General features: G+C 45.2%; 1 protein-coding gene across 1 annotated transcript in view; it reads left to right on the top strand.

Annotated features, from left to right (window-relative positions):
- Nucleotides 1–26387, top strand: part of LOC130404161 (Golgi-specific brefeldin A-resistance guanine nucleotide exchange factor 1-like) — a 78807-nt gene that overhangs the window by 11576 nt on the left and 40844 nt on the right. The window contains 1 exon segment of the mRNA XM_056608795.1: nucleotides 17490–17621. Within this exon segment, the coding sequence (XP_056464770.1) occupies nucleotides 17490–17621 (132 nt within the window).

Raw genomic sequence — 26387 nt, 5'->3', positions numbered from 1 at the left:
TTGTTCTCTTTGTACTGACCACCTAGGGGGTGATGTATTTGAATAACATTTTCCTGTTTCCATATTTGGGTGGTCGACGTGATTAGATGCTGTCATAAGCCACACAGCACCAAGTTTCATTTTGACGTGATTTACTATCTTGAAACATTTGGCTAAGTTATGGCGTTAAGTTATGATTTGGAAGACAAACGTTAAGCTCCTGCTTGAACTCGGCTGCATGTAAATGAGCCTTGGCGTGGTGCCAGGGTTTATAGGTCACGGGGTGGGTCAGACAGTTGTGTTGGTCAGACAGCCTATAATTCATCGTCCAAAGCTAGCACGACCCTCCATCCTTGGCTCCATTCTCCAGTTAACATCCTACGATCATAGCATTAGTCACTAGTCACCTCAAGTTGCTCCCTCTTATTCATCCAAGGACCTATAACACATAATAATGATGATGATAATTTCGACTAAGGTCGTACCGCAGGCCACCCTGTGTGACCTATTGATCAGGGGGAACATGAACATGCATTGCTTTACTGCATGATTACAATACAAGGTCTGCTGGAACGAATCGTGGGGGCTACCCTCAGTAATCTCCTCAGTATAGCGGCAAAGCCGGCCAAATCAAAAGGTACAGTCCACCAGCTCTCTAGGCGGTGGCGGTGTGGAGGAGCTCGCGGGTGGGGGTGCGGTGCTTTTTGTTGTTGTAGAAAATAAGGGCCAATATTAGTATTGCTGGGATGGACTGTCTTGTGTGGCGCTCACCTCCTTAAGCCTCCCGCGCCCCACTGTGAATCCCAGACTGCATTGATGGACGGGGTTAACAAACCTCTCGGCAGCACTGCCCACCACACCCCCCACATACATGTATTCACGCGCACACGCACGCATGCACGCACACATTCACAGTGTCTCTTGACACACATGCACACAGCTGCTTGTTATTTCATGGTCCATAAGGATGCTGTGACCACGGACATTGTAATTCACATATCCAATCGGATAAGCTCTGCATTGCACATTAGTTTCAAACTGATATTCTCACAGATGCGTGAACGTACGTACACAGATACACACTTGACCGGGAACATTGCGGCTGGCGCGCAGTTGTTTGTAACGCATGTATTTGAAGGACTGTACCGGGAGTGATTTTTGATTTATCACCATGGCTGGAGATTCACCCTGTCTTTAACAATGGTTCTGTGCATAGCTGTATAAAACGACGGATGTTTTATTCTTTCCCCCTGCTTCCTTACGGCATTTTGTTCACTTCCATTGACGTTGAAAGCGTGTGGACGGGATCTTGAAACATGAAAATCTGGTCCTGCCACTACGGCTGGCCAAATGGTGGTATTATGAGGTTTTACGGCGATGTCACAACCTTATGTGTGGTGGAATGCAAACATATTGGCGGGGAACTATAGGCAATGTTCCTTAATGCGAAGATTCTCATTTTCAGATGTGTTGAATTTGGTATACGTTAGTGTTGCATATGCAGAATATTTGGTTGCAGAATTTAATTTAACATTTAATAAATGATGTGGATGATTTTCTATGTGTGCAGTCTACCAAATCATTACTTCTTGCACCTGTCCGGTTAATATTTAAGTTTAACTTAATTTCGTTCTCAAAACAGTCCTGTTATTTCTGTTTCTGGTCCAACTCATGATCACATGAATCAGGTTATTGTTTAGACTTTGTTTTTCCATGGCAAAACAATTGTTTAACACAATCCATACCTGCTCCTTGATGACCTGCGTCTGAATTCCCTTGTCAAACTCACTTTGGATAAAAATCTGCTCTTATCCAACTTCCCTTTTGAAAAAAAGTCAGCTTAATAACAGAATAGTACAACGGTGTATGAATCCATTTCTGTTTGTTTAATTGTAGAGTATGTATTTGGGTTTAAGTGACAGGGTCGGCTGCACCACCATGTTTATTGAACTTGGCCCCCAGCCCACTTGTTGTTGTTGTTGTCTCAGTACAATTCAGTGAGTGGCTGCTGTTGTCTCTCTCCTCCCTCGCCCCTTCCATACCCTCCCCTCTGTTTCACGCCGATGCGGAGGGAGGGGAGAAGTTCCACTGGGGTCTTCTGAGTAGAGGTTGGCATTAAAAGATGTCCTATTTCTGGTCTGCAGCTGGGTTGTTTGAAGGCGGCGTGCGCAGTGGAGGTGAAATAGGTCAAAGTACTGTCGTGTCCAGGGACGGGGGCGGCGGTGAGTGGGGGGTGGGTGGTGTGAGCTGGCAGCTGGCGGAGCAGACCTAGTGGGCAGGCATGTCCACTACACAGGCTGATTAAACACTGTCTGCATTGCAGGGCGTAAATATTGAATCAGGGGGAGCAAGAGGTGACTTACTGCGGCGGGGGCCCTTCAAAGCCGTTGATGTGGCCCGTCTTAAATAGCATGTGGATCAGTGCCGCCCATTACAAATTTTGACAAAAGCTTCCCCGCTGACAGGGGAGCGAGCCGGCCTGGCTGCGACCGCCCCATGCAGCTGACCGGCAGACATGCTAACAACCCCCGCCGCGAGAAGGTGTTGATTGGCCCGCAAGCAAAATAGACCTGACGATACATTCAAGAGCACCACCACCCAAGCGCACGCACACACACACGCACACACACAAACACACACAGACACACACAGACGCACACAGACATTATTGTTTTGATGCTTTATTTTTTTCCCAACGTGACAAATAAATAATTAGCATCTCCAAGCTCTGATATTGATACTACCCGTGTATTTTATACATTTTGTCAAATCGTGTGCTGGTTCTTTTTATTTGTATGATATTTCATTTGAAATCCTGTTCTAGCTCTCAGATTAAACCCGTTAATCCTGTCATAAAGCAGATGTTGATTTGAACAACGTGATTTGTGTGTTGGTCAATTACGATCCCTCTTGGCGTGCTCCTTCTCGCCACCCTCCCCAGCTCGTACCATATTTTGGCCATACGAGGCCATCTCCAGCCATCCCAGCTATGCTGATAAGTCCTTGTTGGTTTTAAACAGTAAAAATTCCGGCTGGACTTGCTGGAGCTGAGCAGTTTATGAGTGCTGAAATGCCCAGGCTGGATTTACGACCAGGGGTCCGACACTTGTGGAACAACCGTTGCCATGCGTCTTGTTTGTTCGGAGGGTGAGGGCCTGAGCTGCCCCTGGATCTGAGCGAGGGGGACAGCATTCAGATGGCGTGGGCTGGGGGGCGGTGGGGGCTGGGGTGTTTTGAGGGTAGGGGAGTTTTGGGTTGGGCTGTGTATCTCAGACACCGCGGTCAGCAGGCCAGTGAACTTGTGAACCAGTGGCATCACTGTTACTGTTGAGTCAAGTATAGGTCATGCTAATCCAGGGCTCAAGGCGCACATTCCTGTGAACTCAACACCTCAGATGTATAGGGCTGCTCTTTATATAGAAGAAACAGCGGGCTGGTCGTCCACCCCGTTCGATCCCAAGGAAAATAAATGTCTGAAGATTTGAAAGGAGAAGGCAATGGACTGCAGGCCTAGACTTTTCCTTAATCCTCACCGCTGCAAATGTCAAGAGAGGCCGGTGTTGATTGTCAGCAGAATAAAGCTTTGTCTGTTAGTGTAGCTTTTCTAGGTTTCCCCTTTAGATGTCTAGAGGTCAAATGTGCCTCTGAATTACTTTATTCGCCAAAAATAGCAAAGGCTATCACGTAAATGGGGATAAATCACGTGTTCAGAAAACTGGTGGATATGGCTTTATAAATTGGGAATATGATGGCTGCACATTGAGCTTCCTTTGTCCTGTGGAGGTTAACAATTTGATAGTGTATCCTCCGGTCATTTGTCCTTTTTGAACATATCCGCTTTGAATGTCTTTGACCCTTGAACCACAGTTGTATGGTGGCATCGAGAATAATCCACCAAGATTCACTCCTCTCTCAGCAGACTTGTTAGGACCATTATGGGATTGATTAAACAAGAGCTCTTCTCGAGTGACATCAAAGTTTCAAATGCTAATCGCGTCATCCAGTAGAAGATCAACAGACTAAAGGGGCATGTCCGTTCCGTGTCCCTTCATACCAAAGGGTTTTCAGCTCAACAAATGGTTCTGTATGCTGTCTAGAGCTCTTTGCAATTAGTGGATTACCTCGACCAATCGAGAAACTACTGCTCAGAAAGTGAGTCGACGTTTGATGAATGGTCACGGTCATGTCCAGTCCGACATGTTTTAGTTTATTTTCATTGTGAAAGTGTTTACATTCCTGATTAACACAGATCTGTATGACTTAGTGTGTGTTTGTGTGCTCTCACTTGCAATTAACGACAACGATAAATGCTCACTATTTGCATACCCAAATGCATCCCATCCTGTGTGTAAAGGTAATGTTTGGCAAACCACCCGGTAAACTAGCATGAGCCACCTCCCTGGTGTGATGTCCACAGCCATCCCATCCTTTATTGTCTCTCACCCGGGCCATGCCTCTCTCTCTCTTAAACACACAGACACACACACACACAATACCCACGGCAGCCTTCTTTTAAGGTGACAAAAGGGATAACCAATACTTTTCTGTTTATCCGAGGGTGACATGACCAGTGGCGCAAGGGGACGAAGAGGCCCCGTGTTACCATAGCTAAATATACATCCCTGACAGCCACATAATAGGTTCCAGGAAGTTCAGTCGAAAATAAAAACAAAGCAACATTTCTAGCTGATTGGCTTTGAAAGGCTTGCTTTTCCTTGCTGAATGAAAAATGTGGAGTTCAGCATTCCATGGCCGTGATGCCAGTGGGAGTGGGATGGACGCAGCCTTGCGTGTGCAGAACGAGCTGGGTGCGATGGAGACGCATGGCGCTGCAGAAAAAAACCTGGTAAAACGGGAAAGGTTTTTTCCCCCCCTCTGTGATGTTTTAAGAGGGCAAACAACAACAAACAAAGAGGGTTTAGATGTTTAAAACCATGTTGAAATCAGGAGGAAAATTCTAAATGCAAATAAGTAGCCGATGTGGTTGCTAATGCTTTTAACCCGATACGCTGTCGGTTTCAGCCTTGGTGTTGGCACCCTTTCACTCTGTTTCCAATGGCTTTAAAGTGGCGTAGTGCATGAGGCCCACCACTTGTGGTTCTGGGCTAATAACCACGAAGCCTGCAGCATAAGCACAGTTGTCACAACCAAGAATTCAGTTGTAAACTGGATATAATCTCCCAGCAATGCCAAATATATTTGAAATACAATACTTTCTCGGTGGCCAATCTCAATTTTCCTATCAAACTTTTTTCGGAACGGCCCTGAACACAGTAAAAGGAAATGAACACTGCTGAAAACTCTCAAATCCTCATAAAATGACCCCAAATTAGGAGGTTGAGGAGCAACACTCAAGCATACAATAAACCCAGCAGCTCGCCGGATGACCTCAGCGCCAGTGGCGTGAGGTAAATACGACAAGAGAGGGAGTGCACATAATAAATCTTCAAAACTCAAGTAGCTCTCCACACACAACGTAGAATTTCCTTTTTTTTGCTCTTCCACAGTTTCTTGAGCGAAAGCACAGCGAAGTGTTTACAAAACACCTCCGTGTCCGTTGGAAGAATTTTGTCATGAATTCATAAGGATAATGCACTCCCTGGACCCATTCCCATTTGCTCAGCTGTCTGACATTACCCAACAGTATTCTCTGAGAAGCCACTTACCACGCCACGGTTTAGAGTTACTGCACTTCTGGCAACCAGCCCCACTATTAGACTCCAACGCCACTTTTGTAAATTATGTTTGTATTCTCTTTTTTTTTTTTTTGGGTTCCATTGCCTCCCCTCCACCCCCCCCCACAACTCTGCCTCTCCAGTTTGGTTAAATGATGTGCTGAGAGATGTTTTATGACAAACAGCAAGCCCCAGGGAAGTGCACTTTATACATCACTGGAACGAGCTGCCATGTGAACCACAGTGAAGTGGTCTGGAGGAGGTGGTCTCTCCAGGCCTTCTCCAGCCACTCTGCGTCCGTCTCCGGTTGACGTGCCGAAGGAAGGATCCCCGGGTCTCCCAGAAGCCCGGGGTCCGGGGTTGGCAGGGGTCACAAAATACGAGAATCTTCGCTATTGACACATCACATCCTGTTGTTCTGTTGACACATCCGTTTAGGAAAAGAAACCCAAACTAAAACCTGAGTGAACAGTCGTGTGCTGTGGCGAGATGTCCACTGCGGGAGGGCGTCAGGCGTTGGCCTGCTGCCCTCCCTGGTACTCCATCATGATGTGCCATGCCTTTACCCCTGCAGCTTGTTATAGTATGGCAGACACGCCAGTCCACAGGGGAGTCATTTATGACAGTTGTCGCCTTGGTCTGCTAAGCCGGCCAGGGGCATCTCTGGCCACTCAGCTTGGGGTATTTTAGAGCCCAGTGGGGGTAAACCTGATAGGCTTTAATGCCCCCCCCCCCCTCCGCTCCCGACACGCACACATCCATGGATCCTGTGTGGCATCAGTGTTACAAATGTATCTCGCCAGTGGAGCTATGGATAGGGCCACGTGCAATATGTATACTGAGTGCTCATACGGTACATTTTGTCCTCTAATTGATCTACGTTATATTTTATATCATCATTAACTCTTTGATACAGATTATTTTTTATTATTAATATTAGAAGGGTACAAACATTGGCAATATTCTCAGTTGCTTAAACAGGCATCTTTTTACAGTTGCAAATCCTGACTTACTCTTGCACTCATCTACATTCTTTACAGTAAAAGTTAGCTCCAGTCATTCTCTTGCAGAACCATTTTCCGCTTTATTCAATGCCACATTTCTCTCTATATTCTCCACTGTCTATAGAAAGTGTTGCTTGTAGACTGTAGTCAACCTCGGGCTGGAGCAGCCGGGGCTTGTGCTGGCTCAACCCACCAGCCCTCCAGATGGAACAGGCAGGCTTTCAGCTCTGTATATCTAGTCCCAACAACTATTTGTTTGGGTGTTTATCCCAGCTGTACAGGGCTTGTGAGGGGACCACTAGGGGTTATTCTCCGAGTGTGCTTCCCAGACTAAAGCTTGCAAAGTAACCAGAGATACCCCCAGAGATCGCTGGTGGTGGTGGTGGTGGTGGTGGGGGAGAAAGCCATCGAGATGGGCCTCTCTTTTTATTTTCCCCACTTCTCCCTGAGCAGATAACCTCCATGTAAAACCAGCTCATTAATGTTCTCCTGAGCTGTTTGGGAGCTGTGGGTGGATGGATGTTTCTGTGCAGAGGGCACACGCTGATCTGTTGTCCTGTCGACCCTCCTGGCCCTACAGCCCAGGGTAAACTGAAACAGCCCAGATTAGTATTAATCCTTCCTAATGCTGGGGCTCATAATATAGTCATTAGGGTGACTTGAGACTAAGCCCGCGCACCTAACCGCTGTGATTTATTAAACACACACAGAGGATTTGCTTGTCAATGCAGGGTGGGAATAAAGGGAGCATCACGTCTAAATACAGTGGTATCGGCCTATTAATACTGATGGGCTTGCCTGCTGAATGGGTTACATTCAAATGAGGTGCTTGCACTGCTCCCAGGCAGGGATGAAGTGGAGGAGAAAAGGCCTTTCCACTCACGCCTTTCCATCCCTGACTTGGGGATTACATTGGCCATGCCTATTAAAGTGGATTGCTTATATCTGATTGGATCAACATGTGCAATTTAATTAATAGTCATGACTATAATATAAACAATTATGACTGCAACAAGCACAATTGATTTAATTTATATTTTTGAAATTCAAATCAGGCATGAAGAGTGTACGCCATAACTTTTTATAGTTCCTTGATACAAAACACTTTTAAAATGCACAAAAACAAGGGGTAATTTTTCAGTCAAACGACAAGTATCTCTTCTCGTTTCATCAAGATCAATACAAGCCCTTGCATCCGATACACAATCAGCTTGTGAAAGTGTAACGTAGATGACCCATTGTGTTATAATTCAATGCTACGTTTCACCAAAGATGGCGCAGTTCTTCACACATTAGTTACTCTATGCAGGTTGGTGACTCTTCAAACACGATTTATCATTTATTATCTCTTGGTCTGGAAAAGCCAGTGCAACACAGACGGGCAGCTTAGAACCCCAGCAGGGGCTGCAAAACAGCTGGCGTCGGGTGTCATGTCAAGGTAGATGAGGAGGGTGAAGATGAGCCTGCCCCTGGGATGACTCGGCAGGGGGTCTTACTTGGAGGATTTACCCCTGGAGCGTTGCCAGAGGTTCAGGGCTCATCATCCACCAACGTGCCCTGACCGGCTCACGCTGTGAGGCCACGGTGTTTTGTTTTCATTCACCACATCATGGCTTTGGCATATGGGCCCTTTCCTGTCCAAGCCACTCTCTCTTGGTTTGATGGTCCCGGGCTATAAAACTTAAAGAGGGGTCAGGATACTGTAGTGGTAAGGGTGCTTGACACCCTGCCAAATAGACATGGGGTCTGTCGATTTCCACAATTTGCCTGAAGGCTCAACTCTGAGGAAAGTAAATTCCCACCTGGTATGTACTTAAAATAAATCACTGTAATTGGCCTAAGATGAAAAAAAAATCTGCTTAATGATTATAAATAATGGTTATAATGTGTCTGGCTCATAAAAAATCACAGCTATATGAACCTAGCTCCTGATTATATGCCTATATTTTTAACAGGCTGTAGTGTGTGCTTATGCTACTAGTTGTTTCAGTAATAGTAGTAGTAGTGCTTTAGTAGTATTATGGTTGTAATTAGTGTTTGCATTCATTATAATACAGCCCTTAAAAAATACAAGGTTTTCTATTGTTTTATTTCCAATTGATGCCTTCAGTCACAATTGTGTGCTTTGGGTAAACAAGTGTTGGTGTTAGGATGAAATGTGTTGCGTCAGTTTTTTTCCCTCTAAAGAATCTAAATCTCATTGGAATCCTAATCATAACAGACCCATTTTGAGGTGAGAGATTTACACCAGTGCGAGTGCCATCCATTACATAAGTCCCTAAATCATCTCATGTTTGTTTTCCTAGAGGCTCGGCTACCACGGTTGCCTTCACATTTCCTCCTCCTGTTTGATTGACTCGCTCTCGTGTGCTCACCGCATTCAAGTCCAAATAAAAATAAACCCTGTTGGTGTCTCCTGGCATCCTCTCTGTTGGAGCAGCACTTTGAGGTACGCCACAGTTGCGGCGCGAGCGCCAGTGTGCCTGCGTGCCGGCCTTGTATTGTGTCTTTTACGAACAGGCAGGGGCCCCCCGAGCCTGTTGTGAAAGTCTACGGTGCGTGGTTGTAGGATTCCTCATACCCCCGAGAATGCCATTAGTGGAGTGCTGAAGGAGCGCAGCAGGTGAGACGAATGAGGGCACCGGCTCTGTGCATCCAGACCCCCAGCCTCCACCACCCCATCCCCTGTCTGACGTCCCTCCTTCTGTACGTCCAGACCCCCACCAACTACTCCACAAACCACAACCCTGTCTGTCTGTCCCTGCTTCTGAGCATCCAGACCGAAGCCACCGTCCCTGCCTGCCCATCCCTATCCTGTGACTGTCGCCCATACAGACACCACCCCCCCATGCCCCCACAACCACCCCGTCAGTTGTCCCTGCTTGTGAGCATGCAGACGCCACCACCCTACCACCGCCTTCATCACAAACCTCTTTGACAATTGTCCCCGTCTCCCTCCTTCTCACCTCCTTTCTCTCTTCATGATGTTTTGAGGATAGCAGTCTTAATCATAGTTGTGTGTGTGTGTGTGTGTGTTGATGGATCCTGAGGCGGCTCTCTGTTGATATACCCCTTCCACCCCCTAACTACCAATACTGAGCCTAACACCCCATGTCCACTGCATCCGTCCGTAGACGGATCTCATTGACTTTGCATGGGGCGATCCCGAAATGCATTGTGTGTCCGTCCGTTCCGTCGGCTCCGTCTCTTGCGTTCAGAAGTTGAGAAAATTGTAACTTTTCAGGCTGCAACAGATCCGTCAGCCAATCAGATCGTGGCTCCGTCGGCAAATACCACTCCCCCATCCATCAGACAGGCCTTCCGTCGTCCGTTGACGGACGGATGCAGTGGGCAAGCTGCGTTATCCCCTCCACCCAATAACTGATACAATACTGAACCATTCCTCCTCCACCCCCTAAACTGATGCAATACTGAACCATTCCTCCTAACTGTACCCAATACTGAGCATACCCCCTCCTCTCCCTAAATGTACCCACTACTTAGCCATTCCTCCTAACTGTACCCACTACTGAGCTGAACCCCCTCATCCATTTAACTGTACCTACTACTGAGCCATACCCCCCCCCCCCTCTTTAACTGTACTCACTACTGAGCTGAAACCCATCCTCTCCCTAACGGTATTCAATACGGAGCAATAACCCTTTCTCAAACTCATTGCCCCCCCCCCACATCCCCCACCATCCCCCACCATCTTTCCCAAGACGCGACTGATGTATGCAAGGTTATATGGTCACAGGAACAAATGGAAATATCTTGTCTTGCTCCTGTGTTTGTTTTTCTGGAAATAGAGGCGATAATTTGATGGCACCTCGTCTGAAGGGCAACCGCAGAACGATTGACAGTTGGGAGCAAATGGTTGAGCATTATAAATGAAATGTGGCTGATTGGATCAGAGGGCCGCTGTTTACCGCCGAGGTGTTTCTGTCAAAATAAGAGCCTGCCAACTCTGACGGAAATGTACATCGACCTCTTATGTTTAGACTTCAAGGAAATTTGTCAAATTAAGAGCTGTTCAACCCGTAACTAAAAATTGCAATCATGTTTTTACTAGAATATAATGATGTCTTCCTGCCTAATAATAATAATACTAATAATAATAATACTACTACTACTAATAATAATAATAATAATAATAATAAAATACCTCAGAACTGAATTGGAAGAAATATCTACAATAAATAGCCATTCAGTGTTTTATCATTTATTTTGGTGCATGAGGCACCTTTTTTATTTCAATAATAAACAAGGTGACTATTGCTTATCCTCACAATACACATTGACACTGAAATACGCACTCTCGAAATACGCGTTGTAAGTGTTGGTTTACTTTCCACACACTTTGAAGTGAAGGAGATATTTTCTTCCTGTTTGCTAGCTCGGCAGTTTTATTTTCTTTCCTGCACGAAATGACATCCGGTTGTTCAGACGAAGATCGAGCGTGAAGCATGTCCATCCATCACCACGGCGATGGGGGGGCCTGGGGAAAACATTAACCCCCCTTCTTTGCCACACCGCCGTCCAGATTTCATGGTCTGTGTGTGAAAAGTATGCGGCACAGAGAACACATTTTATGTACAGGATAACAGGTGCAACATATAGCACATATATTCCCCCCCCCCCGCCAATGCCCCCGACACTGGAAATATGTGCTAATAAAGTCATGCTTTTTCGAATGCACCTGCTTTGCTTTGACCGGATTATAGTTTACGTTTTTTTAAGGATTACACTGAATAGCTAGCCTATTAGACACATGTGAATGCTAGGCCCATTCGTTTTCATTTACGTTCCCAGGGGTTGTACTTTATAGCTCATAACCTAAGACCTTTTGTTTTAACTGTAATACGATGTATTTCCAAATTCTCTCTCATCACACTCACACACTGGTCCCCCGGGGGACATGCCCTTAGTTTGTGTTAATGATCAATATGGAAGACAAAGGGCAGTTTGAACACTGTCCTGAGGCCTGGAGCTGGTTTGGAGGTGGCTGTGTGTCCACAGTCCATGTTATCTTTAATCTAAAGGCACCATATATTCATGGTCAACCAAACGTGTGTGTGTGTGTGGGGGTGGGGGTGTGTGGGGGTGGGGTCCACATCTAGCAGAAGTATTGCCAAGAGACAATACTACAGAAACGGAAACAGATGCGCATGATGTGTCATTGGATTGATTTTAAGCAACACCACTATAATATCTTTATGTGAATAACAAAATCATAAAACATGAAAAAGATAAAAATGTCCATATTCATTGATGAAAATATGTAATGCCAACTGAGGTAACACAATGGTGATGCAGACTGCGGTCCAAATATTAAACCCCTGACATTTTCAGTATTATGAAAGTTACGAACTGGGTCGCGGGGTCAAACATCCCGGGAAAATCACAAGTGGTCCACAGCTAGTGTTGCGTTTTCCATCACCTGGCAGTGTTTCATAGTAGGAGGAGCTAATGCAACAGTCTCTTCAACTCACTTCAAATCATTTGTCTGAAGAGGAGTACTGTTTATTTTCCAGTCTCTTGCCATTAAGCCAACTGACTGATGTTATACAGGCGACACTGTTCGGGTGTCTGAGAAGTGCGGTCCCAAACATCTGCAATGAAAACGTATCGCCAAAGGTGTCGCCAAAGAACAAAACTGAAATTCGCAAAATTGACACTTTAACAAGACAATAGAAACTCTTTCTCATGCGATCTCAGGGAAACGTAGGGACTCTCAAGGGTCCCCACGAGCCTGTCAATCATTCTTGGTCCCATGTTGCGTTCCTGCACACTAGTTTCTCTTGTTCCCTGAACAGTATAAAAGCTGTGTGTGTGTGTGTGTGTGTGTGTGTGTGTGTGTGTGTGTGTGTGTGTGTGTGTGTGTGTGTGTGTGTGTGTGTGTGTGTGTGTGTGTGTGTGTGTGTGTGTGTGTGTGTGTGTGTGTGTGTGTGTGTACACATGCAAACTATATTCCACCCAGCCTCTCAGAGATGCTCCCCTGTAGTCGCCCTTACCGCCAGCCAGCCATCCCTTTCAAGCTATCGGAAAACTTTTAATTTCTCCGGGGGCTTTTCAAATTGCCTGTTTTGGTCGTTCAGGAGCATTGTACAAGGCATCTATAAAATACCACTGTGGCCAGAAAGCCCACCCCCATATGGAGCTCCATAGCATTGCTACGTCCTAATTGGCTCCTTCGACAAGTGCCAATTTCCTTCCAGAGTGATGGAAGGAGTGGGGTGAATTGGGGGAAAAGGGATAAATTAATTTGCGTGTGGGGGGGGGGGGGGGGGGTACTGAATTTGACATAAATAAAAAAAACATGTTGGACACGGTAAAAGATGTCGTGTCTGACCACCTCGGACAAGACGTACGGATGGGAACCTTCCCTTTGGGCCTCTGTGGAATTAATTTGGCCTGGGTGTACTTGTTAAAACAACGTCTCTCTCCTTTTCTTCCACTGCAATCCAGGACCTGGGATGTTGATAACCAAGCATCCCTCCCCCCTTCTGCCCCGGATCAATAACCATCAGTGTTTGGTCCCCCCCATTCCCCTTATTGTATTTGGAAGAAGTCATCTCAAGATAAAGTCAAACGGGGCGATCTTTTCCTGCTTCTATTAAAGATTTAGTTGGTGACAGAGTGACTGTCGCCAGCGGGAGCATAATTAGGAGACAATTATTATTACTATATCTTCTACTTGGGTTGTTTCACATGTGGGTGAATTTAAGTTATTCGCTGTATAACCAGTTTACAATGATTCACAGTACACTCCCGGGCATGCGTGGTAGCAGCTTAAACACAGTCTATTATTTCCAATAGCAATTGCCAAATATACTGTTTCCTGCACATGTACTTGTTCACGCATCAATATAGCTTAGATTACGTGATTCCCAAAAAACAATCATATTTGTTTTCAGAGAACATCATATGATAGTGGACATTTTACGCCATGGGTCATGCCCACAAGCAGCAATCACAGTTTTTGCCTGAATAAATTGATGTTGATAAATGGTTTTCAAATCATTCAATCATTTTGAAATTGACATGAATTGTCAGTATGGGAATGTGTAAATGGACAACGCTGTCCATTACCTAAAAAATATTGCACCAGTGGCTTGTATAACTTTAAATATGTGACACGGCAGGCAGACAAATTTAGTCCTTCAGCCCTTTGTGATATAATTAAGCAATCACAAAGGGCCCATCGGCCCCAGGGCCCGCAGTCGACCACCGATTGTGTTTCTAGTGGTCATCATGTGGTGCTCTGAATAGCCCCAGGCCCTCTTCCCCTTCCCAAACTTTACACCGGACAACATCTCTTACTCTGTCTGTCCGTGTCTCTCGCTCTTGGGTGTTCTGTCTTTCACACACATATTTAAGTTAAATTAAGTTATCCTTTTTTGTCTTTATTCTCTTTAGAATGGAATTAAAGGTTCACAATTAAGCTGGAATGCAATCTGTCGCAAGTTCTACTCCACTAAAGTTGCCATTTGTTTATCCTATTGGATGCTATTCAACAAGCCCGATTTTGCATGGTGTGTGAAGACAAGAAGGTTTGTTAGACGCGATGCCAACACCGGTGTTGTAATCCTCCAGTTTTTTATATTGTATATCCGCTGCCTTTGGCTCTTCGACCTTTCACTTGCTCTACTCTACCATTCCTTCACAGTCATAGCTGTATTATACTCGGGCCTCATTTAGTCGATTTGAAAGATTTCACATGGAATTCTGGTGGGAGTGAATGTAACAATTGGGATCATTTCATATTTCCTAAAAAGTAATGGGTTGGATCAAGTGTAAATGGTGTTTTCTGTTCTCTGTACTGTATCTTGTGTTTCTGCTTGTTATTGGTCTCCATTACAGTTGATATACAGAATGGGAGCTCGCCCTGCAGCTCCCCATGTTTTAAGTCCTTTCCGGTCCACTGCCAATGGATGTGCATGTGTTAGAGCTTCACGTTGTCAGTGCATCACTCCTCATCCTGGCTGGTTCTCCAGGGAGGCAAAGGTCCATTCCCCCCACCCCCCTCCCCTCCTGCCCTCCCTCGGCGGGGGTTAGTTGGTGAGAGGTAAGCCACACATGGCTAGCTTCGCGCTCCGAAGTGTACAGCAGTTGCATGGGGGCCGCAGAGTGCTAAAGGTACATAGGATTAGACCTTTGGTGAATCCTGCTGGGCCCCATTTTTCAAACTGGTCTTCGACCAATTACGACTGGTGCCCTCTTAATTGTTTGCATTGCACCCCACCAACCCAGCCCTGACATAACATTGTGACGAGGCTCGTGGCTCTGATCCCACTTTTTATAGAAAAATATATGATCAATGACAACCAAGGGTCAACATGGTTATCGTTTGATTGCTGCACTACGGCTGTGTCCATCATCGTCATTACTATTATATTTCAGAAGATTGAGCTGAAGTGCAGAGCCTGTATTTTAGGGGATTGGAGATTGATGGTGGGTTTGGAGGCTGTGGTTGCCACTGCAAAACGTATCCAGTCCAGTGCTGTGTTCACAGCCGGATCAATAAAACACAATTGAGTTTTCCAATCCGAGTTGTTGAGAAGGCACTTACAGGGTGATCACCTTTGATGAAGTCTTCATCATGATCTATTGACAGATTCATTTCAGCTCCCTGCTTCCCCTTCCCAAATGTTTTTATCTCCACTGTAACGTAATAGGACACTAAGACCCCCTTCTCAAAAAGTTTTCTGCCAGCTTATCGAATGATTGGACCAACATCACTTCTGCTGTCTTCAATGCACCCTTGGTGTCATTCATGGTTAAATGTATTTTTCGATAGTATGGTTTTTGAGTCTAGTGGTGAACATTGAGTTCCTCAAGGGTCGTATCAGGGACTGGCGGTTCTTTTGAAAGAGTCACGCAAGTTTATTTCTCCCCAGGTCGTATTGGATGCGATTGTCACTAGATTTAAACGCTCCCTTGCAACCCCGAAGACTTAAAACGCATTTAGACTTCTCCCTGATGCATGGAAAGTACCAGATCCCCAAAACAGATTTTTCATAAACCCAAAGATATGCATTCGTAAGATGGTTTGAAAACGCGACCTGGCGCCCGATAAAGGAGAGTTCTGATCTTTCCGAAATTATTTCATATTTGATTTCCAAACAAGCCGCAGGGGTATCTGGTATCACACATTAATGCTGGGCGGTCACATGTGCACTTTTTAAAATTGGTTGGACGCTCTCCTTGGACGCCTTTTGAAGTCCTTTCTTCCCTCAGTTTGGAGTGGGGCTGTTCTCAAGCAAGCCCTAATCCTCGTGGTATTGCTGTGGCCAGCACTACCTCGCTGCAATGGCTCAGTGAGGTGTGCGTGACTCCAGTCATTTGGCCTGTTGTTGTTTTACCTGGTTCTTGTTTTTCTCTTCTCCCCTAGCCCCCTTTCTTCTCTCCCTCTCCATCCTCTCGATGAAGGGGAGGGAGACAATAAAGGTGCAAGGGAAAGAGCGTGAGAGAGGAACATTCAGAGAGACAGATGATTGGGTGGTTGGTTGGCTGGATGATTTCACAGTGCACGAGACCGAAGTGAGACGAAGCAATTGTAATTTAAAGTACTTTTTGAGAATGATAGTGTACGATCGTGTGCATACATTCATGGCAAGGGTGAGCCCATTGAGATCCTGTCCTCCTTACCCTGGGTTACGGCCATGCTCTACCAGTTGAGCTACACAGTATTGTTTGTATTTTAATGCATGGGAATCTTTTGTAGGGCAGTCTTTATTGAAGTACTTCAATCAAGTCGAGACACATTCTGTTTCTAATGCTTATGCTCAAAGTGTTCCATGCCTCTTCTAAATGAATCAGAAATGGTTGTACGTGATAAAAGCGGCCACTACCATTCACTGTGGACCATAATCTTGAAACATGATCACCTATTCTTCGTATTTAGAAATAAATACGAAGAATCACTGCCTCAGTGGGCCTTCTTTAGCCATCTCATCACATGCTCCTAGTCCTCACTTTTATTTATATATTTTATCCAACTCCTACACCCTCCACACACACCCATCTCCCCCCCCCCCCCCCCCCCCCCCCCCCCCCCCCCCATCTCCTGTTCACCTCCAGCAGCCGATAGAGAGAGAGGGGGTTACAACCTCTAGCGTGGCTAATTCCCCCCTGATCTGCTCCCAGAGGGCACCAGGGGCTGTTTACACAGACCTTTATAGAGCAGGGAGGGAGAGTATATTAAACTCTGTCCACCGCCTCTGTCAGGCCTTGTTTGTGTGCCAAACACATTTTCAGGGCTAAGGTCCTGCAGAGGATTGCGCCGTGAGATGAGGGCGATTTAAGCAGAATCCTCCACCACAATAAGTGGAGGGGATCACTAGGGCATTAAGGATATTTGAAAGTGATGTTTAATTTTTTTGGTGTGTGTGGAGGCGAGTGCACACCATGTATTGTTATTTGAAAAAGCTTCTTATGAAAGCCACATGAGTTTTTCTTTTCATTTCAGAGCCGGCAATTTTGTACTTGAATCTAAAGATGTTTGTTGACCGAAGATGTTCGTTACAATATTGAAGTTTCCCATTGCTGTTGTATATTTACAAACACTGATCTAAATGAACCCAAAAAATTTACGTTGACTTTCTGTTGCCATCTGTCATGGTCGTTAAGTAAAGATGTGTTGGCTTTTATTGTAGAAAACTGCTATACAAATGAAGGGTACATTTTTTTCAATCCAATTGTCAAATCGATAGTCCCTCCATGTGTTTAAGCGTCCTCTCGTCTTTCTCTCTCCCCCTCTTTTTGTTATTCTTATTTTTTCTCTCTCTTATTATTTCTCTCTGGTCTCTCTCTCTGTCTGTCTCTGCAGAGTTGGCGGATGTGGAGCCCAACGTGTTCCTGCGGCCGTTCCTGGAAGTGGTGCGTTCCGAGGACACGACCGGACCAATCACAGGCCTCGCTCTCACCTCCGTTAACAAGTTCCTCTCCTACGGCCTCATAGGTGAGTCCTCCACCGCCATCCCACATCCCATGAGTTACAAGTTGGTTCAATCAATTTGATACTTTTAGATACCATACCTTAACCACATTAAGAACCGTTCACAGTTCTCGCTTCACAGTTCTTCATAAATAAGATAAACAACCTTACAAGCCTGAGGAGTGGATTATACCGCTAAATGTGTATATTATTAGTTTTGCTTCTTTTTTTGCTGCAATGCTCTTAAATTACATTTCATACATGCACCCACGCACACATTCTCTCACACGAGTATGTATCCGTGGAAATTAAATTTAGGGACGGAATGATTAAACAGTTGATTGCATATAGGCTTAAGCTAGCGTCGGAGGGTGTGTGAGGTTGCTGTTGATTCTCCAGGATTATGTTTCATGTTGGCAATTTATAAAGGTCAGAGTTTTCCTTTGTGACTAATGAGTGCTGGGGTGCCGCTCATTGCTAGCTCGCTGGCGGAATGCGGGGAATGCGCTATTCTCACCAGCGCCGTGCTCGCAGCCGTCACTCTGTACGGACGGCACAGCCCGCGCGTCATAACACCGGCGCGGCCCGGTGGTCCCGCCCGCCGTGCTTATCAGAGCAGTGTGAAATGGGAACACATGGCTCGCTGAGAGTCTAAACTGCGATGATCAAGTTGGTTCATGTGGAAGAGAGGGGGGGCCGGTGTCCTGTTCGAGGGCCGGGCTTCAGTACAATAGAACTTTAGTATGTGTAATAATATTGAGTAGTTAAGGTTGACTGGCCTGTGCCAAAAAAATTCTGGTTAGATACCATGGCAAACCATGGTCACACTCATAGCACTGATGTATTTGATACCGGACTTTACTGTTACACATAGAAGTGGTGCATTAGTTGTAGTACTGCATTGTAGAACCACACTAATACCAGCCCAAGCCAGAAAGTCCCATGTCAGGTTTAGGGCATGTTTATTTTTTGCTTTCTATATTGTCCGTGTATTGTTATTGTAAGTAGTGGATAATATTGTATTGCTTAATTTTACAACAACAATTTTAAAAAGCCTCCCCTAGAATTGGGGAATGAAAATTGACTACTTTCATAAAAAATTACACTTGCTACATTTAATGATCTAGCAAAAGTGTAATTTGTATGGAAACAAATATTTTATGAAATGAACCAAGGAGAGCCGACATTCCACATAGGTTGCCTGAGAAATCCCCCCCCCCTTACTCTCCCTCCATCGTTCCAGACCTGACGGTAGCCCCCATAATCCCTCCCTCCCCTCCCCCGTCTCCTCGACCAGCGCATCTCATCAGCACGGCTCAAAGGGACGGCGTATCCATGGCAATAGGGTCCAACGGCCCCCACAACCACTTTCTATGTATTTCCTCAAACTCTCCGGTCCTCTCTTGTCGGCATGACTGCGCCGGGACAGCAGCGGCCAGGGCTGGGGTACGGGGCGTCCTCCACCGGGCCCGTTCCGATTATTACCATCTCTTCAGCCTCATTCCGCCTGCCTCTTCCTCTTCCGCTCTCATTTGTGTCTGCATCTGGTGCTTGTGTGGCGGGGGCCAGCTGGAAACTATGGCGGCCAGAGTCACTGAGAGCGACTTCAGGGAGCATTGCAACATGATCTGCAGAATGTGTCAGGAGCGACTACCACGAACATTTCCCATGGTGCCCCGACATCCGAACCTATACGGATCAATCCTCTTTAATTAGAGTCCATGTTCTAAATATCGTTATTATATTATGACTTCCTTAGCAGAGCCCCCCTAGACTTATCCTGGCTGGTTAATTATCTGAAGTTGTTTTGTTAGGATGTTTGCCTTCAACTGATAAAATAGTTGATGTCCGTGATTTGATAGAGATTAGTGCAGTCGGAACATTTCCCGTATCGCCCGGGCTTAACCCATGAGTTGTAATCACCTAAGTAAGTGTATTGTTATATTGTCTTGGGTAAAATAAAATAAAACAACACTAAATAAATCAACATAAAAAATGGAATTGCAATGATTCCCAATGTAGACATGTAGTGCATCATTATATATATATATATATATATATATATATATATATATATATAATTTATTTGTTTTTATTTTAAAGAAATATGATGTGAAGTATATGTTATAAGTATGCTGTACTTGATACATGTCAACATTATTAGTCACATTATTTCTTCATTTGGTTTATATTACATTTTATATCATTCATCACACGTGAGAACATGGACATGTTCCTTTAGTTATTTTAAAGAGTTAAATAACATTTGAAGCCAAAGCTGATTGTACAAGGCTGTGATATGTGCTTTTATCTGCTAATCTAGTATGAATTAAATACGCTTAGAGGCTTAATCTTAATTACAGGTAAACGCCACAGTACTTTTGACATAGCCGTGTCGTTTTTAGCACTCCAATCAAATGTTGAGTTTGCCCAAACTGCTTTCTCCAACAGCCTATAAATATTTCCTAAAGCTCCTGGTATTTATTTTCTTTAATAAAGTGGTGCGATTGGATGATGAAACAATAATTTTGACTTTCTTGATTAGTGAGAATGAGAAATACTCCTTTGAGAGGAGTAAGAAGTTGAATGCAGAGCAAGACATCACTTTTGATTGTTATGACATCAGCTTCTCAGATCTGTCCTTTTGGGCTCTACTCTCGGAAGTTTCCCTCCCAAGTGCTCCCCTAGGATGTAGAATGGGGTTTCATTACAAGCCTGTTCCCGGGAAGTACGAAGCCAGTACAGCACACTGGTAGAAGCTGGGATAGGGATGTATTTTTTTTATAGTAAACTGAGAGAAGAGCCGTGAGGGATGAGAGTGTAGCAGCGGTCCTGTCAAGTACTGCCACCTCCTGGCTTCATTCAAACACACTGGAGCCCATGTTTCAGTAGCAAGCTTGAACGCAGAATCCTAGAAAGATTCTCTGCATTGGTACTGAGGCAAGGAAATTAATTTAATCCATTGGGCTGGTCACCGCTTGTTAAATCAGTCTCCTCTCTTCCTTCTCTCTAACTGTGAAATAACCCTGTCAACTTTTAAATACAGGGTCCAGTGATGGGACTTTATCGCCGCTCTTGGATATTAAGAAATAATGCGGTGGGTTGGAAAATATCTAGTGCTATAAGACTGCTTTGATTTATTGCCCTATCTGAACGAAACATGGTATACGCTAACGTTTGACACTCCCACACTAGATCCAGTTTTATCCAACAATGACTTGGAATACTGTGATATGACCCTATGTGGCCTGTCAAATAAACAGCCATGACTCATTCATTACATTTTGTTAAACTCATGGATGCATTTCAACCGCACACATGCACCTGTCTAGCCGCTCATGGATCTGCTTGGAGCTATGAATGTGACGCGCTTTTGTTAAACAACTGTTTTAACCTCCCCCCCTTCAATTAAAATGGTTGGCTAAAATACGCCTACCATTTTCTTTAAGTGCTGTAGTTCACCATCGCCTGAAGCATTTTTCTGCATTATGAAGATAATCCTCTGTTCTGTTTCATTCACCCAACAAGGAAGTCACTATTGTTTCCCAACTGAAATGTTTTAATAAAAATCGTATGAAGGCCAACGCAATAATTATATTGAAATAAAAGAGCAGATGGCAACTGCAATAGAAACCAGTCTTTCCCCCCACGAAACATTATGGCAAATAATTATCTGTGGGCTTGAAAAGCCCCCAGTTAACAAGTCTGTCCTTTTGTTGCGAGCCAAAACAGGAATTCTCTCTTCTTTTGATAGGAGCGGCGTGTCTATGGAGCCTCTGATGTGGGTGGTTTGGGGGGGGTTGGGGTGTTCAGTGCAAGTTTGCACACATTACGCTTCCATCCCCTCAAGTGGCACTCCCAGCAGGCTGCCCTGTTCCTCTTTACCCTGGTCGTCGCACTAAACTCCTTCCCCCCACTATTGTGCTGGTGGAGAGTTGAGCGTGTGCTGCACAATGTTGCAACCTTTGTTCCTCCTACACGTCTTTTCTGTCCGTGCCCCCTGTCAGAGAGAGAGAGAGTGTATCCCCTCTCTCAGGCTCTCTCGTTGTTACATGTAGGCACACACTCGCATACACAGAGAGAGATGAAGACACACAAGCGACCTTGCTCGCCCCCTCTTTCATTAAGTGAGTTAATTCCTCTGAATCTGTGGCCTGAGGCCTTCTGGCATGGATGCAGAGGAGACTGGCTCAAGGAGTACCAGCCCCCCGCCCGTCCACGGATCCCCAGCAATGCGTCTGTCAGTGCTCGGGCTGTCCTTTTTTTTTTTTTTTTCATAGCAACCGATCTGTCTTTACCCAGCTTACCTCTCCTCCTTACTGTCATGTTAGCAAGGCTCAGTGCTAACCTATGGCTGCTCCTAGCCCTTAGCTCTTAGCCCTTAGCTTTTAACGCTAAGGCTGAGCTGAGGCTCAACCAGCATTAGCCTCCGTTAGAGGACATGCGTTTAATGGGAGCATAGTAGCGCCTGAATGTCTCTGGCCTGGGGAGCTTTTACTCTGCTCTTAAGGAGACAAAATAATATATTTTGTGTGTTTTAATTTAAGTATTTTTTTAAGTTAACAAGATGGTTTATGCATGTATAGATTATACCCTTGATATCGCACTCAAGTCCCTCAGTTAGGATACTATATTTTCACACTGACTACAATTGATGAAAGTCTTCCTTTGATGCATCCTTTACCTTGCTAGGTAGCCTCATCGTCGGTTTACTTTTAACCTAAAATGCTGATTTTCCAGTGACAGTGCAAACCCACCACTGGATAAACTACATTCACGGCAACTGTTAACCCTTGCTCTCTGGGATGTATGTGTGCGTACGATACGAGCTGGATACGGATTTGTTGTGTATCCGCTTTCTAAAAGTTAAAAGGTTCTTGAGTGGTTGTCGTATTCTTTTTTTTTTTCATAATGGTACATTTTAAATGTATACGTGTGTCACACTGTGGCAGTGTGTGTACCATTCAGCAGACAGAACAGGTGAGCAAACTCCATCTGAACCCTGACATGGGAGGGATGGCCGTCCCTTTGTTTGACTTCTAAAGATGTATTGGCCCTTAAGGGGAGTGCGTGGCTTGTGAGAGTGCTTTAGTTGCGTGTGTCTGTGTGTCTGTGTGCGTGTGTGTGTGTTTCCTACTTTAAACGGAAAACACGCACAAAAACAACTCCAAAGTAAAACTACCGTGTCCTGTCTGCTCCCTTTCTCTCTCTCACGCCACGTCTTTGATTTTTATGGAGGACTTTGATACACTTCAACTGGCTGATGTGACAGCTGTTTCTACCACCCCCTTTCCCTCTCCACCCCTGCAATCCCACACACCCCAACCCGCACTGACTGTATTACACACACACACACACACACACACACACACACACACACACACACACACACACACACACACACACACACACACACACACACACACACACACACACACACACACACACACACACACACACACACACACACACACACACACAGCCCCCCTTCCCTAATAAACATGCATGGTATTTGGGAGAGCGACCTTACGTACGTACACACATACAAACTCAGTCTTCTTCCGCAGTGTTATTTTAACAATGGTCCTCCCCTGTGCTGATGTGGTCTGTGGGGTCTTGGTGCCAGCAGAGGGATTAGTGTTTTATATCACTCCTTTCTGCCGGACAGCCCCCCACCTCCCCCCTCCTACCCCTCACCCCCAGGGCTCTGGTTTCCCCGGTGCCGACATGGCACTTTTAGTTTCTTTTTGTCTTCTGCGCCACTTCCACGCATGTTGTGGCCCTTCCCTCGGGAGGCACTGCGGCGCTGCTCAGTTTCTCTGGCCTCGGCTGACATGTGCTCATACGCACATGTGCTCATCAGCCAGGCGCACGCTACCTCAACCTCATCCTGTTCCATTCACTGCACTGTAGTTCTTCTTAATTTTTAAAGATAATATTTAGAATTTTTTACATTTAATTTAGTTTTATTATTGGCAAGATGATCCTAGTTATGAGATGGATTGGGATTCCCTGATTTACAATACCGGTAATGCTATTATTTTTCCAATATTGATTTTCACAACGGGCCACGGTAAGTATATATGGAACAAAACGGCACGCATACAATTGTTAACCCTTAATTCACTAGTGGCTATCGGTCGATATTATACATGACTCTTCATATTCTGCTGTTCTTCCCATACACGGCTCTAATTATCATACACTTAAGATGTCAATTTCAGCACTGCTGCCATAGGGGGGGGTTTGACATCAGGGACTCAGGCCCGGATCAGAGTACCCTTTCCCCCCATGTCGTTCTCGACATCGTCTCCAAACTATCAATGACCGTAGGCATGGTGCGAGGGTCGGCTCCATTGTCTGGGCTCAGGATCTCTCAATCAACGCGCTTTTCTACAGTGGAGCAACAACATAAACAAATGCAAACTGTACTCTTCTCTGTGTTTATTTGCCTTTGGCAAACCAACTTGGTGTTTATCTACTCTGTTGGAGTAGACAAATGTACCCGAGTACACAGATGTACTTGGGTACGTAATAATTTTGCTAATGTGAAGGCTGAGTGGGGATCGTTGGCAATCGTCCTCATGCACAGTACAAATCTGACCTAGCATTGTCCTTAATGACAATGGACTCCTTTTTTTCCGTCACCTTAACACCAATCTGCATGATAGCTTCACCTGCTGAGCCCTGGTCCTTCACACATCTCTCTCTACCCCTCCCCGTCCCCCCCACCACCACCAGCACCACTTGCGCACACTCTCTCTTTTCCTCACTTTCACCCTCTCTCTGTGTCTTTCTCGCTCTCTTCCCATCTCCCTTCGTATCTGTCTACCCCTCTCTCTGTCCCCTCCCCCCCACTTTCTTTCCCTCCCTGAGTCTGTTGTTGCTCGGTCGCCCTCCTCCTTATTAGCTAATGAATTGGTTGCTCCTGAAGGGCTCTGAGAAACTAAACCAGGCAGCCAGGGTCAGCTCCGTGGCTCCTCCTCACCACTCGGGTTTCAAAAACAGAGGCCCCTGTTACCGTGGCAGCCACTGTGTCCAGGGTCCCCCTCCTCATCGGTGAGAAGGGCCCACATCTGGTGACTTTGAAGATAGACTGTTGTGGATGTGAAGGAGGTCACATTTTTAATTTGGTAATAATAATCCCTGTGTCCCAATTATTGGCTGTAGATTTTTTTGAGTCATTAGAACGTTGACTTTTATTTTTTGAAATGCAGTGAAATATATTATTTATTTATGCTTTATTTGCTATGGACAGATGCAGTGTACATAGACAAACTGCTATCATTGTGTGGTTGATAAGATGATAAATGTGGATGATTTCTCCGAACTTTTCCGTGAAGTGATGATACTTCTTTCTACCTGTTTTATATGAATTCCAAAATGATCTGAATTGTTGCTTTGGTGAGTGTATTACAAATCATTACAAACTAGGGATGGGCACGAGTAGTAAATTCCAAACTCGAGTGATCGAAGGAACTCCTCGAGGATCAATCGAGTACTCGTTTGATTGAATCTATTTTTAGAATGCAACGCATCTGCAGCAGGAATAGGCCTAATGATGAACTGCAATATTACAAACCAAACATGTAATGCTTATTCTCCATCAAAACAGTCAGTTATCAGAGTATTCATTATTTATTTTTGCAAACGTTGAAAACACATTTTCCTTACAAAAATAAATATGCGTCTCACAATTTAAATCACGTCGAACCAAGGCCTGTAACGGTTTAAGTAAACAAAAACGTAACAAGTAGCCTAACCATTGTAAGTAATTTAAAGCTGCAAACAAAAACGGCAGCAAATGGACTATGGAAATACTCAGCGTTGTGATCTTCTCTACACGACTGGGATTACAGCTGCGTCTTGCGGCGGTGAAAATAGCCGACACACTTGGTTGCTGCATATGGCGACACATTAGTGCCATAATTCACTAATGTGATAAAAGATGCATTCGGACGTATTATATTATTCCACACGCGTAGATATTAACTGCGAGCGCGCAAATGATCTCTGCGCGCGCGCAAATGATCTCTGCGCGCGCAAATGATCTCTGCGCGTGCAAATGATCTCTGCGCGTGCAAAACAGCCTCTTGCGCGTGCAAATGATCTCTGCGCGCGCAAAACAGCCTCTTGCGCGTAACAGCCTCTCGCGAATGATGTTCTGCTCTCGCGCGCGTATTTAGTTTTGGCACTATGGGGGAGGGAACCAAGGCAGGGCGGGCTTTCCTATGATTGGCCGTTTCTGAAGCGCGATATTTGATTGACAGCCCTCCTCAGCCCTCCTCTCATTCAATTCTGAATTGTACAGTAAATGGCTGAAACGATAGTTACGTATTGTAACTAGATTCTATGAGTATAGGCGCAGCCTTTTAAGGCTTTCGCTATTGGGTTATCCCTAGGCGTGAGCCGTAGCACTGAAAAATGTGTAATCCCCAACCACCAACAGCGTGGGCCTCAATTACGTCCGCGTGCGGCGTGCCTCAACGACGTCCGCATTTCGCAGATATAGTCGGGCGCCGGCGGACGTTCTGCTCCCAATAAACAGCTTTTCTTCAGCTATTTAAAGGACAATGAGGCCGACACTTAAAAGGCTGCGCCTATACTCATAGAATCTAGAGTTACAATACAAAATCTTTGTATACATCGAAAATACAGGGACGTTGCTGCTGGATTTCAACCAAAGTTGTCTCCATTATGTTGTTCCATTTTCTCTCGTTTTCTTTATTAGCATTCTTCTTCTTGCTATTGATCGTATTCATTTTTGTACTAGTTACTGTGTACTCAGCG

The sequence above is a fragment of the Gadus chalcogrammus genome, chromosome 15 (genome assembly GCF_026213295.1).
Source record: "Gadus chalcogrammus isolate NIFS_2021 chromosome 15, NIFS_Gcha_1.0, whole genome shotgun sequence".
NCBI classification, from domain to species: Eukaryota; Metazoa; Chordata; class Actinopteri; order Gadiformes; family Gadidae; genus Gadus; species Gadus chalcogrammus.
The sequence above is the reverse complement of the archived record's forward strand: the minus strand, read 5'-3'. Positions and strand labels throughout refer to the sequence as shown.